The 16116-nt window shown below is 45.3% G+C and overlaps 5 protein-coding genes across 5 annotated transcripts; 2 read left to right on the forward strand and 3 right to left on the reverse strand.

Moving 5' to 3' along the window:
• Positions 1-1821, reverse strand: JR316_0001751 (uncharacterized protein; the record flags this gene model as incomplete). The annotated part of the gene is made up of 1 exon (XM_047887551.1): positions 1-1821. One exon carries the CDS (start codon positions 1819-1821, stop codon positions 1-3), a length of 1821 nt encoding a protein of 606 aa, XP_047752474.1.
• Positions 1822-3683: 1862 nt separating this feature from the next.
• On the reverse strand, positions 3684-5054 carry JR316_0001752 (uncharacterized protein; the record flags this gene model as incomplete). The annotated part of the gene is made up of 7 exons (XM_047887552.1): positions 3684-3779; positions 3845-3932; positions 3994-4018; positions 4412-4448; positions 4626-4684; positions 4897-4975; positions 5031-5054. The coding sequence occupies 7 exons, from the start codon at positions 5052-5054 to the stop codon at positions 3684-3686; spliced, it is 408 nt and encodes a 135-aa protein (XP_047752475.1).
• A 1108-nt stretch (positions 5055-6162) lies between these two features.
• On the forward strand, positions 6163-7593 carry JR316_0001753 (Short-chain dehydrogenase; the record flags this gene model as incomplete). Its single annotated transcript, XM_047887553.1, has 9 exons — positions 6163-6257; positions 6314-6365; positions 6418-6598; positions 6649-6664; positions 6731-6793; positions 6844-6931; positions 6989-7094; positions 7152-7261; positions 7324-7593. The coding sequence occupies 9 exons, from the start codon at positions 6163-6165 to the stop codon at positions 7591-7593; spliced, it is 981 nt and encodes a 326-aa protein (XP_047752476.1).
• A 1027-nt stretch (positions 7594-8620) lies between these two features.
• On the forward strand, positions 8621-9813 carry JR316_0001754 (WSC domain-containing protein; the record flags this gene model as incomplete). The annotated part of the gene is made up of 6 exons (XM_047887554.1): positions 8621-8674; positions 8730-8818; positions 8871-8998; positions 9056-9345; positions 9399-9560; positions 9616-9813. The coding sequence occupies 6 exons, from the start codon at positions 8621-8623 to the stop codon at positions 9811-9813; spliced, it is 921 nt and encodes a 306-aa protein (XP_047752477.1).
• Positions 9814-10195: 382 nt separating this feature from the next.
• Positions 10196-15975, reverse strand: JR316_0001755 (Adenylate cyclase; the record flags this gene model as incomplete). Its single annotated transcript, XM_047887555.1, has 5 exons — positions 10196-12563; positions 12618-14218; positions 14268-14422; positions 14472-15744; positions 15841-15975. The coding sequence occupies 5 exons, from the start codon at positions 15973-15975 to the stop codon at positions 10196-10198; spliced, it is 5532 nt and encodes a 1843-aa protein (XP_047752478.1).
• Between the last annotated feature and the right edge of the window lie 141 nt (positions 15976-16116).

The raw sequence follows: 16116 nt of genomic DNA on the forward strand, positions 1-16116 counted from the left end.
CTATTCAGCGTCAACATCCTGAAGCGGATTTTCCGCATCAGAATCGGTGTCTTGTGGGCCCTCTGCGCCACCTTCAGAATCCGTTATATGTGACCCATCTGTACCTGTTTCATCTGAATCGTCGCTGGAAGTCTCGGATTCATCATACGGATTGTCCACATCTTTGAAATCATAGAACTCTGCCATCCGCGCCAACAGATCGACGCCATCTGGTCCTTCTACGATGAGAGTCAATCCTTTCTTTTGAAGGTCCATAAACCGAAGCCAGAGGGATTCTGGCATGTAGTCCTCCAAACTCTGATAAGTGACTCTCATCTGGACAATGATTCTCTTTAGTGGCCTTTTGGATCCATGGACAGGGAGGGTCATTGTGCCGTGATCAAGGCTTAACGTGCTGACATCGATAGGATTAGATTCACTCGAACTTGCAGGCTCGCCTGGTGGGATAATGTTAGCAAAAAGAATCCAATTTTCTTGAGCGAACATATTTGTCTTTATGATTAGGCATTGGAGGTTCGGTAGGACCACTGGTTCTCGATCATATGCAAGTTCGCGGAAAAAAGCGTCGATAAAATCTGACATTTCTTCTTCCAGATACAGCACGTCCTCTTCGCCTTCGCCTGTTGTTATGTCAATCTCCAAGGCGGTGAGTTGCGGGAGAGCCTTCCATTGGTCTTTCCAATCAGGGAAGGCCTCATAGTTAACATCGACTTTGTAGTTAATGCGAAAGTGATTCAAGGACGACGCGGAATGACGAAGGAAGTTGACCAGGAGGTTGTGCGCTCTTTGGAGGTCGCGAGCATCCAATTTAACATCGTAAGTCAAGGATGCTAGGCCTGGGAGACGTATATATTGAAGAAAATTATCTTCTGCTCGACATGCCTCAGTGGACAGGGATCTGATACCAGAATGTACGATGGGCGAAGAAGGCAATGGATAAGTGGATCCTCGTTCTTTGATTTTGTATGCTCTCACCACGTCCAATCTCGTTCCGTGGGCAAAGATATGAACTAGGGCATCCATCTGGATTGATTCCAGCTCGACACAACGCAGATTATCCCATCTCACAAAGGTTTGGGGGGGACAATATTTTTCTACTTTCATGAAGGTGGGTGCCAATGCATGCTCCAGAACAATAGGTGCTAAAGGCGACTCCCCGACATCCTTTACTATTATATGAAGAAAATGCAATCGCGTAGGTGCCGGGAGCCTGATGAATATGTCGCGCATTGCGTTTGGAGGCATAGACAACGTTAGCGTAGCCAACCGAGTTGCTTGTGACCTGAGGAGTGATAGCAGCGGTTCCAGCTCGGGAGGAAGAGAAGTGTAGCGGGATTTAAGTATTATATTCAGTGGCAAACCACCGGAACGACGCAGCCATCCTTCGATCAAGTTGAGTTTGCCGATATCCCGAGATAGATCGATAGCAACCCTCGTCCAAAGTTGCGGTGTCTTTATTGAGATATGCCTCCAATACCTACATACACTGCCTAGCAGAAGACCTGGCTCTAACATAACTGGTCTCATAGGAGCATTTGCGGGTTTCAGCACAGTGGTAACCTGTGTCCGACTTGGTAGAGGACCGGACGCACAGAAAACGAATATCATAGATATAATCTCCACAGGAAGACGGCCTAGCAAACTATCGTGATTATAATTGATACGTCTCTTGACTTCCGTCCGCAGTTTCACGAGTCGAGTTATCGTATTCTGTAGCACTTCGATCTGTTTATCAACAACGAGAAGGCGCGGACATGCATCGCAGACTCCCTGGAGATGGCAGCTTTGTCCGGAATAATCATGTAAGTGACGGCATGCCATAGACGAGCATTTGGTGCAAGGAGGTGGCTGCAGCATCACAAAGCGGCCAAGGAGCTGGAGATCGACCATATTTCTGCTAATCTACGTGTATCAATCTGCTCATGTGTATCAGTGACGATTATACCAAATAGAACAGAAAATCGCACAGCAACTTTCAAATAAAAAACCTTGTCAATGCTACTAAGCGCCCAAGTTCGACGATATTGAAAATTCCTTGCGAGTTTTAATGCCACTGATAGCAAGTGATAAAGGTGGTGTCGGAGGGACTACAGGAGGAAAGACCTAAGAAGATTTGTACAAGCTGTGGAAATTTTCTAATGGTGCCTTTAACTGAGTGACAGAAGTCTTTATAATGGGATCATAGAACAAAGGCCCAAATCCTTCCAAACAAAAACACGCAAAATCGCCACTAGGACCCCAGAAAGTGGACAACTCGTGGTATCGGACACGCGTTGGGTAACAAAAATTTCCAGAAGATTTTATCCTCTTCACTGCTCCCTCTGAGAAACAATGCAGGAGGACCTCCATTCGCCGTCCAACGTTCAAAGCTTTAAGCTTTAAGCTCGGTCATTGCAATTTTAATTCAAGTGATTTTCAGAGGGTACCAAAAATGCCGTGATGAAATACCCCTGTTTCGGAAACCGATGTATACAAAGGGTTAATTATACACACAGCAGCCTGTGTGGCAAATTCCAAAACAAATCAATAATTTGCCGAAATTTACTCTCCAGGACACCAGTGGGGTTGAACACCTTACCCAAAAATAGGGACTTTGGGTGGCGCAAGGGCCGACCTCCCCCCTATTTTGGAAACTTGACTGATCGTGCATTGCTTCCTCTCTTCTTGAACTGAACTTCCATCTCCATCGCTGCTAGATAACGGTGGCCAAAGTGCTGCAGTAAACTGGTCTACGGAATGCTTCTATCACCCACTTCCGATACGCGCAACCTTGTTGTGCAAGCATACGACGGCCATCCGACATATTCGTGTTCTAAATGTTCTACTGTCATCGTTAGTACCTGTTCAAAGCTATGACGCATCTGGTCTTTACAGTTTATCGTTTCTCTTAATGCCTTGTACAATATTGAATGGTCCAATTGTGAATACGGGACATGAAAGATAGACATTGCAAGATGAAATGATCAGCAAATCATTTTCTGGACGAGATGGAAGGGGCTAGTGAGTATCCGTACTTTTTGAGATAGTCACCAACCGATAACGCAAATTTAGTCTGATGCAATCCGCAACCAACGTCAAGCTTGGACGCAGAGAGGACCGCGCCCTTCTGTAAGCGACAATGCGATATCTACGTCTTTGCCCCTTGGTTGACCTGACCACTGGCCTTATTCTGCATAAATCGTATCAACCATGCATATTACTTTCATGATCAAGCACTGGCGTACATACTGTCGCGGACGTATTTTGTTTAGGCTGTAACGACCGGCTTGGATGGTTTTACCACAAGGCAGCTGATCATTCACAGAAATATAAAGAGGGTTTGTACTCCCATTTCATTCCGTTGGGCAAACTTTTACGTCATCTTCGTTCTTTGACTTTGGTAGGAAAATATCTTTTAGAAAGGGAGAAACTCATAAAAGAGAACGCATGGGTCTTAGACGATCATGAAGCTACAGCCACAACAGAATAAGAGGACACTATCCTGCTTCAACTTGATCAGCCTCGACGCCTTCGCCTTCTCCCCTCGGATCTATCAGGTCTCCATGAAGTGGCAATAACTTAAAATGAATGCAATATAATACAATATACACTTGTCATAGTATCCGGCATCAGATACTGTCGATTGGCATAAATTAGGTCTCGGACCAAGTCAGAACTTTTCAACCATCTTGGAACATGGAGCGTCAAGCTTCTTCTCTAGTGATTCCAACCTTATGTGAAGCAAACCGTATCTCGCCTGGAGATAGCTCGTATGTTCCTGTGGCCGTTTCTTCGGTGTCCTGTTAGAGAGATGTTAATCCAACGGCATATCCAGGAGATGGGTTCAAAACTAGATATCACGTACTTCATGATTCCAACCGGCATCAGCGAAATCAGGGTGAATGTCCGCCGAGTTATCAAACTTCTCGCGTAAATATTCACGCGCGTTTAATCTAGTAGGTATTATAAGTTTAGCGCCCGACAAGGCCTCAAAGATATTAAAGGAACACATACATGGACAGGAACGCGTTGAAGTATGCTGATGTGATTGATGAGATCAGAGATTAATCCAGAGACAACGGTGACTTTACTTTTCCCCAGAATGAATCCAATTGCCCCGTATACAGTTGCATGTGGTAGGACTAGGAACTATACGGTTGGTTACATCAGTATGCGGCGAATATGTAGCTACATAAAGTCGAGAGTTCTCACAGTTACCAATCCAACAATAGACAGAATTCTGTTGGAGAGCGAAAGTCAGTCATGCCAACTTTTGAGATGGACCGTGAGTGCCGGGTTTTGGATGAACTTACGTCGTTAGCAAATTTGTGTTGATGATGAACAGCATCAGCAGCTTGACGACGTGATCAGTCCTTCAAATTCGACTTAAGTCTGACAAACTCTTCGAAAGACACATCTGTTGGCGACATACCTTTTACTTCCAACTCGTGCTCGTTGCAAAGTCCAAGCTGAAATAAAGTGAGCATCAGTTTCTATAGTTAGGGGACTACCGCAGGATAGCTACTGACTCATTGCTGTCGTTAGAATGATGTCATATGCTATCTGGCTTGATGTTGCGAGCTTGAAGGCCAACTAAAAGAGAGATTGAGATAGGTGAATGTCCGAGATCCAAAGTATACGCCTACCACGAAGTCGGGTGTGTTACCGGTCAAAATTTTGTGATTGAATCCATTGATAGCCAAGTCTAATGACGGATGTCAGAATCACAAACTACCGTCATATCGAGGTGGGGCGCCTTACCAACATAGCTAGCTGGTTGTTGTTTGAAAACTTTCAGTAAGATCTATAGTGCTCAATAGACATTAAATCTCGTACCAAAGCTAAATATTGACAGAGAAATCTGTTCGTCGTCGTATCAGCAAAAATTGCAACAGAATCAGGTGATATCAAACTGACTGTAACAGTTGTAAAAGCAATTCTTGACCGTAATCCGAAGCTTGATGCGGTGAACACCCATATACGCCAACAGAAGAACCTAATAGAAATACCATTCAATTTTTAAGTATAGGCGACGACCTTGACACGCTTACCATTGAATCATTACGCTGATACATGCCTAGACGAGTATGTACATTGCTTAGCTTGGAAAATATTTAGATTGAACGAATAGAAAAGAATTCTAACCAGCAGAAGAGATTCGACCTAACAAATAATTTAGCCTTTTTTGAATGGAAGGGTAGCATCTGCACATACATATATGAATCTAAATGTCGAATTAAAGTCAATGATACTTGTTTAGACAACAATTAATGAGGTGTTTACTGACACTTCAGCACTGCCAGGCCCTCCAGACGGCAGAGCGAACGGGTTCAGAAAATCGGTCACCAGGAACCGATAAAGTCCAGCCATCATTGCAGCTTGCTCCGCCGAATTCAGAGCCTAAACAACTCCATGGATTAGCGGTATGCACGGAGAAGTTTGGTGTATGAAGTTACACTACGGTTTCAACAACGTCAGTCAAGCCTAATAGACGTAGATCCGACTATAGAGGTACTTACAATTGCAACAAGACGAACAACTGCAACCAGATTTTATCCTTACGGCTTCGTGGACTCGTCACATATATGAAAACCTGAAGGCAGCTGATTCCATATAGACTGCGAGAATAATCATGATATAAAACAATATTAACCGCAGTCATTTGAGACGTACATTGTTGCAAGACCTGCACCGATGTATAGCGCGCCTAGTGTTGCGTCGAATTTTGGGAATGCAAAATTTGGTGGGAGGGGGGATACCACCGTTGATGACATGGCTCAGATAAGGACGACAAGGCAACAGCTCAGAGGACTATGAGAATGGCCTGCAATGGGTCTATTGCTCATATGTTCCATGGTATGCTAAGGTTAAATAACACCATTGCTACCGCTCCTTGGATAGAAATAGCATTGATGGATCGAGGGGTTAGAGAGACATGATGGATACCGCACTTCAAAAGTCATGGAAGGTCGAGCGACGGACAGGCAACTTACCCACGCGTGGGTATGGACATTATGTGATGCCAGCGCCGTGATGCGCTCTATTAATAACTCACGAATAATTTCATCTCCTTATTCAAAAATTGTCCAATCATATTGCGTGATGAGTGCTGCAACACATCTTGTTACCTTGTACTCTTACGACCATCCTCTAACCTCCTCTACAACCTAGCTCGCTGAAACCATGGTGTTTGGCGGCGCTGCTCCGTCAAAGGATTTCAATCCAGCTCGAGACCTGCCGTCAATGAAAGGCAAAGTTGTGATCGTGACAGGGTCAAGGTTAGTGTACAATCCCCACTATTACTGCATTTCGGCTAATTGTCATGGATGAGTAGTAGCGGTATAGGTTTAGCAATTCTTCAGCATTTACTCAGACTTGGAGCTAAAGTGAGAATTAAAATATAGCGTGTACTTGGACTTACTACAGGGGGCTATTTAGGTATACATGGCTGCTCCAAACGATGAGAAGGTCAAGGAAGCGCTTGTGCGCGTCGATAAAGAAGGACGTGAACCTGGTCTTGGAGAGGTCATCTGGCATGAACTCGACCTCTCAGATCCACGAGGAGCGAAATCAGCGGCAGAGCAATTCATGGAGAAAGAAACTCGATTAGATATTCTCAGTAAGTAAGGCTTTCTCTCTCTCAAGCTCTCGCCAATCAATATTCCGCAGTCAATAATGCAGCACAGTGCGCTGATCTTCTTTGAATTAATCACACGGATATTGACCCTAATTCATTGGAAACTAATTTTAGGATAACTGACCTCGGTAACCCCAAACTCAATGCGGATGGTGTTCAGTTTAACATGGCAATAAAGTGGGCTATTTACAAATATCCTTAGGCCACACCTATCTAACATCTCTTAGCTACCTAGGACCATTTGTTTTCACCCAAACTCTTCTCCCGCTCCTGGAGTCGACAGCGGCGAATGGGGACGATGTCCGGATCGTAAATGTAGGGTTTGATCCATATATCGTTCGTCATTGGAGACCGATCTATTTTGATGGATAGGTTGGCTCAGATGGACACAAAGATGTCAAATTTCTCGACTACGGCTCCATTGAGGCCTGGAACCACAAATTCCGGTGGACTCTGCTCCCGACGCTCGAGCGGTACAGTAAGTCGCCGGCTTTACTCGACTCCTGATGATGTCAGTAACACCGATTATGGGCAGAATACTCCAAGCTTGCTGTGCATTTATGGACCAACAATCTCACAAAACGTCTCACTGCGTCCAATTCCAAAGTGATGGTTCTTCTGGCGCATCCTGGCGCCATTCTAAGTGTATATTTATTTCTAAATTCCTTGAACATTGAGCTACCAGCTCACTTCAGTTTGATACACAGGATGGCGCAATACGGTCTCTGAAAACTTTACCTCTTCCCCGCTTTTGGATATGGCTCATGGGTACAATGATGTACTCTCAAGAACTGGGTGCCCATACATCCGTGTTTGCCGCATGTGCTCCTCGAGATAATGCTGAAATATCCCATGGAGCGTATATTTTTCCACCCAATATTGCGCGGACCCAAGCTCCAGCGGCTCTCGATGAACAAAAGCAGCAACAGCTATTTCTCTTCACAGAGGAGTTGTTGAAAAGCATAGGTCTTTCATAATCGGCCTCAAACTGTTTCGGAGTTCAATTGAGCATGTACATTATTTATTGTTTCTGAAGGTTCCTTTTTCAAGTAGACATTCCCAGCAAAGATTCCATTTAGCGCAGATCATGATTAATCTACGCGCGTCGCGCGCTTAACTGCTCAAGCACCCACAGCTCACAGATCAATCACCACGCCTTCACGCAACTTCCACGCGTCTAAATTTTCTACGATTACTTTTCTGAGAGATATAGCAAACTTCCAGGTTGCCCAATTATTACTGCTCATGTCTGGTAGATTTGGTTTTCAGGATTTGTGCCGATAATGCCGCAATAGACTCCGTTCTCCGATTCAACGATAAATTAATATAAATTATAATTAATATCTTTACAATGAAGTTATTTAGTTAACCGAACTGTTGCTTGCTGATCCTCTAACTCTCCGTCGAATTTGCTCAGTCCTTGCTCAGTCCCCTCACCTCTGATGTATCAATGCGCTGATAAAGCTCTCCACTGCTATCTTGGTACTTAAATTAATCGTGTACCTTGGCCTTCGAAGTCCACTGTAGTACCATCTGGACTCAGAACGCCTGGCATGTTTCACGACTATCTGTCAGGTATGAAGTTTCATTTTCTTTTTGATAGATGACCGTGAACTTAATCACTACAGTTACTTATATCTCAATAGAATGCTTTACCATCCGCCCTTTTTATGAGTGTATAGATCACTACCTGTCCCTGGGGCGTGTTCCTACAGCTTCACCGATCATGTCGTCCAAGCCTTAGTTCTTGTTGAATTCAAATACAAGACTGCAGAATACACGTCACATCCGTCGATGCCTACCATGTACATCCACTGCTTCGTATCGAGAAGACTCTCGACCAATACATTGACGATTCATATACGAGGGCTGGGCGACGGTGATTATTCCCCTCACATCTCTTAGGCTGGTTCAAAGCTTTGGGATCCCGATGCCTATCATGCTTCGAAAGCGTATAAAGAGGATAAATAGCATAGGTTGCAGCATCAACTGCGAGAGACGAGAATGCGCGCTTTTATCATTACGCTTACTCTTGCCCACCTTTATACCCAAATATTGGTAAACCCGTAATCTGTCCTATTTTTCTGCATCAACTCATGCATATTGCATGAAGGCCAATCCATTGGCTCAATCTCTCAAAACTAGGCAAGCTCCAGGTATAAAGCAAACAGTTGGGACATGGCTTTATAAAGGCTGTTATAAGTAAGGCATATTTCTTTCTATGATATGACTAGCAACAAACAGTTTGGTTTAGGGACTTCGGGCCACGAATTCTTGCATTCCGATTTGATGTTCCAGGTGGAAACAGTGCCGAACGTTGTACAGCCATCTGCAATGGCCATGGATACGGTCTCGCTGGTCTTGAGTATGGAAGCGAATGCTGTAGGTGCTCGTAACGCTTTGAATGGCAAAAAAGACTTGAGTTTCTTCTCAATCTAGGGTGCGACAACTACATGCCGTACGGGCAGCTGATGAGCGACAGTGATTGCAGCTTTACTTGTCCAGGAGACAACACCGAGCTTTGTGGCGCCGGAAACAGAATGCTGGTGTATCAAGATTCAACTGCCACTCCTCCCAGCCCCAATACGTGCATCACATGGCGCGACGCGTCGAGCTTCATCAATAATGTCCTACAGGCTGTCCCAAAGAGTGGTTCCGGGCCTATCACGAAGCTATACGCCATACCAACAAATCCCTTCACGGATCCCCTTTATTACACAATAATTTCGGTGGGCGTTACCCTATTTGATTTATAAGCCTTTATCATTGAATCTTGCCTTAGACCTGCCCCGCTGGGTGTCCATACACGGACTACTACAACTTTGGCTTGTATGGAAGCGTACTCCGAAGCTACAACTCGTTACCATACGCCCCAAATGTCGGCGATTCTCAGGCTTTCACGTCCCAGTCATCTGCCGTTGGATACGCCGGGTTTTGCCCAAAGGTGCTCAACATTTCCATCTATTGAAATAAGTTTTCGGTCCTCAAAGTTATTCTAGCCAAACCCTCTTTCCTCCAATCCGTTCATCGGATATCCACTGCTTTCAGTGTCTGGGCATACAGATCTGTGGAGCCTTTGCACCAACACAACAGCGGGAGGAAGACAAGACATAGTCTACTCTCCAGTTGTCAACCATCCTCATTATGTCAAGTCTGCTTGTCAGGATGTATGGATTCAGATTGTTCCGTATTCTTAGTTCTGCTATGTAGATGCTTCCTCCGTAGTTATTGGTCTGTGAAGCAACGATAGCGTTGAGCACGCGATTTCAATTGTTTTACAATAGTAGCACAAAAGTATAGGTACAAAGGAAATAAAAAAAATGTTAAAGTGGGTTAGAAAATAAGATGCTGACAACCCAAATACAAGCAGAAACGATACATAAACGTACACGCGTTGTCTACTAAAAAAGTACAGACAAAAAACAATTAACCGAGAAAGAGGAAATTCCAAAGCAATATAACAAAGCGAGAGATAGTAATAATGATGATGGATGACAAAATGAACGAATACATAATAATGATGTGGGGATAGAAACGGTGTAGGAAATAAAATAAAATATGAAGCGGTAATTAAGGACGTCACATCTTCGAGGCGATGTACGCAACGATGTCTGGGGAGAGGATACCATCTTGCTCCAAGGCTGACATAAGAGAATTCTTCGTTTGCGAGGGGGGCTCATCCCGCATAGTGGACATGCGGAATTGTTGGTACACAGTATTGGCGGCGTTATTGATTCGTATGGTAAGGGCGTCCAGAACGAGCATGAGATCGGAGTCAGAGGAGTGTTCGTTGATGGAGGGTAACAGGAGGTTCGGGTCGCCATACAAAATCATGGACGTTGTAGAGGAATCGTCTGCATCTGGATTTGACTGAATGCTGCGTTTGCGGTCAGGCAAAGGTTTAAAGACACGACCTGTGGACAAGGCTTCGAATCGCAAACATAAGAGGCCGAGATCCCTGATTTGAGGGACACTGAATGGAACGCGAGAACCAGATGCTGTTGGGTTTGATGATGCCTCTTTCAGTTCGTGACGGCCTTCCAAACCAGCTGGATAAAGGATGGAAAGGTTCTCGGGTAATTCAATCCCCTTTAGCTTGACCTCGCCAACGGGTATAATCACAACACCCAGGCGACGTATTGCCTCGATGGCCTCCGGACTTTGCAATTTCGAATATTCTGTTTCTTCATCGACTTCCAAGATTTTTGCATTGATCTCCCGAACGATATCCAGACTGCACAAGATTTGACCCCCAAGGGCACTACTGTTGATACGAGCGGAGCGATTGACCATCGGTCCGAAGTAATCCATTCGCTGCGTGATGATATCAGGCTCACAGAGAGGCGTGCCGCTATGGATACCCATCCTAACAGAAAGTCCACAAGCAATGAGGTGTCCCTGAGGGTTATAGATGGGCTTGCCATCTTCACATTCCAGGATTTCCAAAGGCCATGATTCATGCAGAAGATGCACCTGAACAGAAAGACACCACCAAACGGCTGCTAGGGTTGTTGGGAAGGAACACATAAATGAATCTCCTTCCGTCTTCACCTCGTAACCTCCACAAAATCGTAGCTGTCTGCGAAGGATATTGTTGTGCAAACGCATCGCGGTTGGCATACCAGGATTTGCTTCCCAAAGATGAGTCGAGTTTCGAATGTCCGTAAATACGATAGTGATGTGGCCGACTGGAGCAGGTACCTCTTCCCTGAGCCGGTTGATACCATGGTCGCGAATGTCATTCTTCCTTTTGGAGTAGTATGGTGGAACAGGATCGAGAGTAGGTTGGCGGGATCTTGATAACGAGTTGAAAAGGTCGGCAACCCAAATCACCATAATCATCGTATTTCCATCAGCGCCGTAACTTATGGCAAAGTCACGAAGTTTTTGAGCAGCAAGCATTGGATCAGGTTTGTCGTTTCTTGCCACCGTCCGAGCAATATCAACGGCTGTCTGATATGGCACAAAGTCCCATAAGCCACGATTGGCGATGATGACGAATTCGTCCATTTCAGTCAAATCGTAGGTGAAGATATCCGGGCGGGCATGTAAGGGAGGGAAAAAATGAAAGTACCCGAAAGAGCGAGAGACATCCACTTCCTCATTAACAAGCCCTGCAGGTGTCATAAATCCCTCGGCCGCACGGATTCGAGCTATTTCATCCCGATCGTATGGATCGTGTTTCCTTGAGATTTGATGACAGACACCTTGTCTGGAAACGACTGCAAGAGAATCACCGACGTTGGCAGCGTAGATTGTGTGGTCCAAAAAATATACGACAATCCCGGAGGCACCCATGCGATTGTATTGTTGGTCAGGCGCCTGCACACTTGCTTGAGAGTTTTTGCGCGGGTTAGCAGCAAGAGATTCTCTAAGGTCTTGGTTAAGCTTCAAAAATGTCCAGTGAAGCGCCTTCGGGACACCCTCTTTCCATTGAGCGGGAGGAACGCCATCCTTTCCTAACTTTGTATTGATAACCCCCATTTGTGTCTTGAAAACATTGACGAAGTTGTCGTGAAGAAATTTAGCCAGCCTGTTAGGAGTTGACCCAGGTTTCAACGTTTTTGAATAATGAGTTCGACCAAACATCGCGAAGATAGCTTCGTGCTTGCTTCCGGTGAATTCATGGACAAGATCGATCATGTTCAAATGTCCGTCCTTCCCTAAAGAGTCTGCGATCCCATAGCCCATTCCACATACAGTTGAGAGGGAGGTACGAATACGACGATCGCTGTTCTCATCGGGTATATCAACAGTAGTATCCTTCCCAGTGGTGGTTATAGTCACATCCATCAGGCCTAGTACTTTCAGTTGTGTTAGACTAGTGAACCCTGATAGCATCACTCCCGAATGGCTGGTAGAGTATCTGGTGGGTCGATTTTCGGCCTTGATCTGCAAACGTTTATTTCCCGATAGATTTAAATACCTCAGGTTTGTATTGAAGTTCCTACAACGCGTTGTTAAAATATTATTATGAATTTAAGACTAGGATATGACATACCAATTCCAGTCAAATTCCCAGTTGTTAATGTTGTACCTGAGAAGATTGCTTCCAGCGTCCAGAACCTGTAGGCCTTTTACTTTGCCCAATTCCTGAGGCAAAGTATGTAATCGGTTTCCGTTGATATATATCGTCGTTAATTTAACTAGGCGATGGAAATCCTCAACAGGTAAACTGGTTAGCTTATTGCCGCTAAGATATAGTTCCTCTAAATTGAGCATGTTGCGAAAAAAATTCGAAGGCAGATCCTGGATCTGATTGAAGGACAAATTCAGTGTCTTCAACTGAGAGAACACCATCAAAGGTTGGATTAGCCCGTCCGTCAAACAGTTTTCGCCGAGGTATAGTTCTGAAAGGGAGTAAACAAGGGAGGGCACGGTGCCACCCAAACCAATAGAAGCTGTTGAAGACTTCCGACCAACTGCCCCTGGGGCGGCCAAACTTCCATCAAGAATGGGGATTTCGTGTATAGGCACTGGTGGGTCGTGCCAGCCGTTGATGAAATTCGAAGTGACGTTGATTTTACTAAGACTGGCGCAGCTCCATATCGTCTGAGGCAGTTCAGTAAGACTGTTGTTATGTGCATCCAAACACTCCAGCTTTTGGAGTTTGCCAAGAGTGGCTGGCAATGCATCGAGTTTGTTGTCCGTGCACGACAAGTATTCCAGCCAGATCAAATCCCCTAGACTATCTGGTATTGAGCGGATGGAGTTGTGATCCAGCTTGAGGGTACGTAATGAAGTAAGCTGGCCAAGGGCTAGGTCGTCCAGGGAGGAGAGCTTTGCATACGAAAGATCGAGGAGGGTCAAACCGTACGGCCTACCCATAGGTCCAGGAACGAGTGATAGTTGAGTGATATCGTTATGAGATACGTTCAAAGTCGTTAGTCGAGGGCCAAGCGCAAGTTCTAGAGCATGAACCACGTTGTGGTCTGCACTGAGCTCCGTAAGATTGGGCAACATACAAATCACAGAGAGGTCGGAAATTTGGTTTCTTCTGCAATCCAGGATACGAAGGTTGTGAAGATTGATAGCTTTTGGGGGGAACTTGACAATGCGATTGCCCACCATGATAAGTCGCTCCAACATAGTGAGTCTTCCTATTTCGTCAGGCAACTCGGTTATTGGATTGAAGGATATATCCAAATCATGAAGGTTTTCAAGCTGAGTAACAACCAACGGGAGCTCGCGGAATTTGTTGTTTGATATATTGAGTGTATTGAGCGCTCGAAGGTTAGGGAAGTATGATGGTAGCACATCCAGACGATTGTTCATTAGCCCAAGGAAGATGAGTCCTTCAATGTGGTCGAGACAGGCATCTTCCAAATCTCGTATACAGTTGGATGAGAGATTCAGTCGATGTAGACTCGTCGAATGACGCAAGCTAGCAGGAACCTTCTTCATGGACATTTGTGTCAAATTGAGGTCGCGCAGAATAGTGCATGATTGAATAAAATCGAGCGGAATTTCAAGCATAGGATTGCCGTCTAAACGCAAGGTCACGATGGAGTCTGCATTTTGATGCAGCACGACAGGAATAGTCCGTAAACCTCGGCCACTGAGATCGACCATGTCGTAATTATCAAGTACAATTTTTTCTTCCTGAACAAGTAAATTAACCAATGAACATGTAAATCATCAAGTCACTTACCCCTGCCAACAATTGACTTTTGTATACGAATTTGAGGAGGTTATTTAGGCTATCGACGCCGAGTAGATGATGACCATCTTCAAAATCATATCCCGCTTGTTCCATCGTTTGTTTGACGATAACACCCGGACGTTCATTAGGTGCCAAAATACGCTCTGCACAATACATTAACGGCGTAAATTTATTTAAATTGTATTAGCTTACCTCGATCGTTAATGCTTAGATAAAGGTTATGCTGAAGATGGTTTTCTCCAGGTGGTAGCCTTTTACTCAGTTTGGCTGTTAAATCCGCCACCGTTGTGACCATGTCTGCGGAGATTATATGGGTGGCGTTGTTGCCCGCTTTGCTGAACCGTACTTTAAAAGGCATCGATTGATATGCATTTCCACGAATTGTCGATCTTGACCCTTTACTTGTCGTCGAAAGAAGAGATACACTGGATCCTGATGCGTTTCTTCTCCTCCCCCCTTTTGTTTTATCTCGGAGAATTTTTTTCCCACTCAGGGCCGGAGGAAGGCCGTTGGAACTGTTGTCAGAATCTGAAGAATCAAGGTTGCCAGATGTATGCGGATTGTCGTATGGGTCTTCTGTACCCTTGACGGCCCAACTTTCGGGAGGCACCCAACCCTCGTTATGCGACCCAGTTGGACTACCAGGTCCTAGAGTAGTCGAGGATGCGGAGGAGACGGGCAAACAGCTATCCGAAGGGGGCATGATCGTCATTGGCGACACCTTTCGATAGTCACCCTTCGGAATGATGGCCTTGCGTTTATCTTGCAATGATGTCGGTGAAAATGGATCATTGAATTCAAACTGATTGTTTTGGGAGCTGTGTTCGGAATGACTCTGGGATCCACTGCTTGGTGAACTAGGATTTCCAAACATGGAACTTGAGGTTCCCGCAGAAAGAACCTTAGGATCAAGAATTCCCTCCATCGAACGGAGATCCAGGTCCCCTGTAAACTCCTGCCCTTCATTTTTCGGCGGCGGTGTAGGCGGCTCCTTTCCCCGTTTCTTCGGCTTGCCCTTCTTGGGTTGCGTTTGTATTGGTATCGTAGATGTAGAAGCGACGGGCATAGGTAGAGGAAGTCCATTGAAAAGATTATTTCCGTGCCTTTGGTCTGGAAGGGGAGGAACAGGGGCCTTGAGAGAAGGATGTTCACTCCCATCAGACTCGGATCGTAAATGAGGTTTGCTTGAGCGAGTCCTAAGTTTCTGAAATAGGTTCAGGTTCGATTTAGCTTTGCGAAGATCTCCAGAATGGGCAGATGACCCGCTGTACAGCATTCCTTTCGCAGATTCGCTGTCATCTTGAGACCGCCGTTTATTGGTTTCTGGGATATACAACGAGGATTCGGATGGGCGGATTGAACGCAGGAGACTGGTAGTGCTGTTCTGGCGTAGCGATGCAAAGGATACAAGAGATGATTTCTGGGAAAAGCCAAAACTCTTGGAATTCTTGGGGGGTGGAGTGGGCTGTAGAAGAATCGTTCAGCACAACGTAATACGCTTGTGGAAGTTGGAGTTCAAGCGTCTGCTCTCGAAGGGTCCGTAATATGAGTGCATACTCACTGGTTCGTCAATCCAGGGCGCAATAATGGAATCATCATTCATAGGCCTCTGGAAACTGTAGTCCGCAAATCTAGCGACCCCATTTTGGTCAACAGCATCGTCCGAAAGTCTAATGGTGGATTGTCTTCGGTCCATTCAGGGTATCCGGTATAAACAGTATTCACAGAATACTGGTATCGAGACTTTCCCGCGAAGCAAACGGTAATCGTGGCAGGAGAAAGTCGTTGCGGTCGTGGTGGTTGTTGGCAGAAAGAGGGCTCGTCGTCGTCTGCCCGA

The sequence above is a fragment of the Psilocybe cubensis genome, chromosome 2, assembly GCF_017499595.1.
Source record: "Psilocybe cubensis strain MGC-MH-2018 chromosome 2, whole genome shotgun sequence".
NCBI classification, from domain to species: Eukaryota; Fungi; Basidiomycota; class Agaricomycetes; order Agaricales; family Agrocybaceae; genus Psilocybe; species Psilocybe cubensis.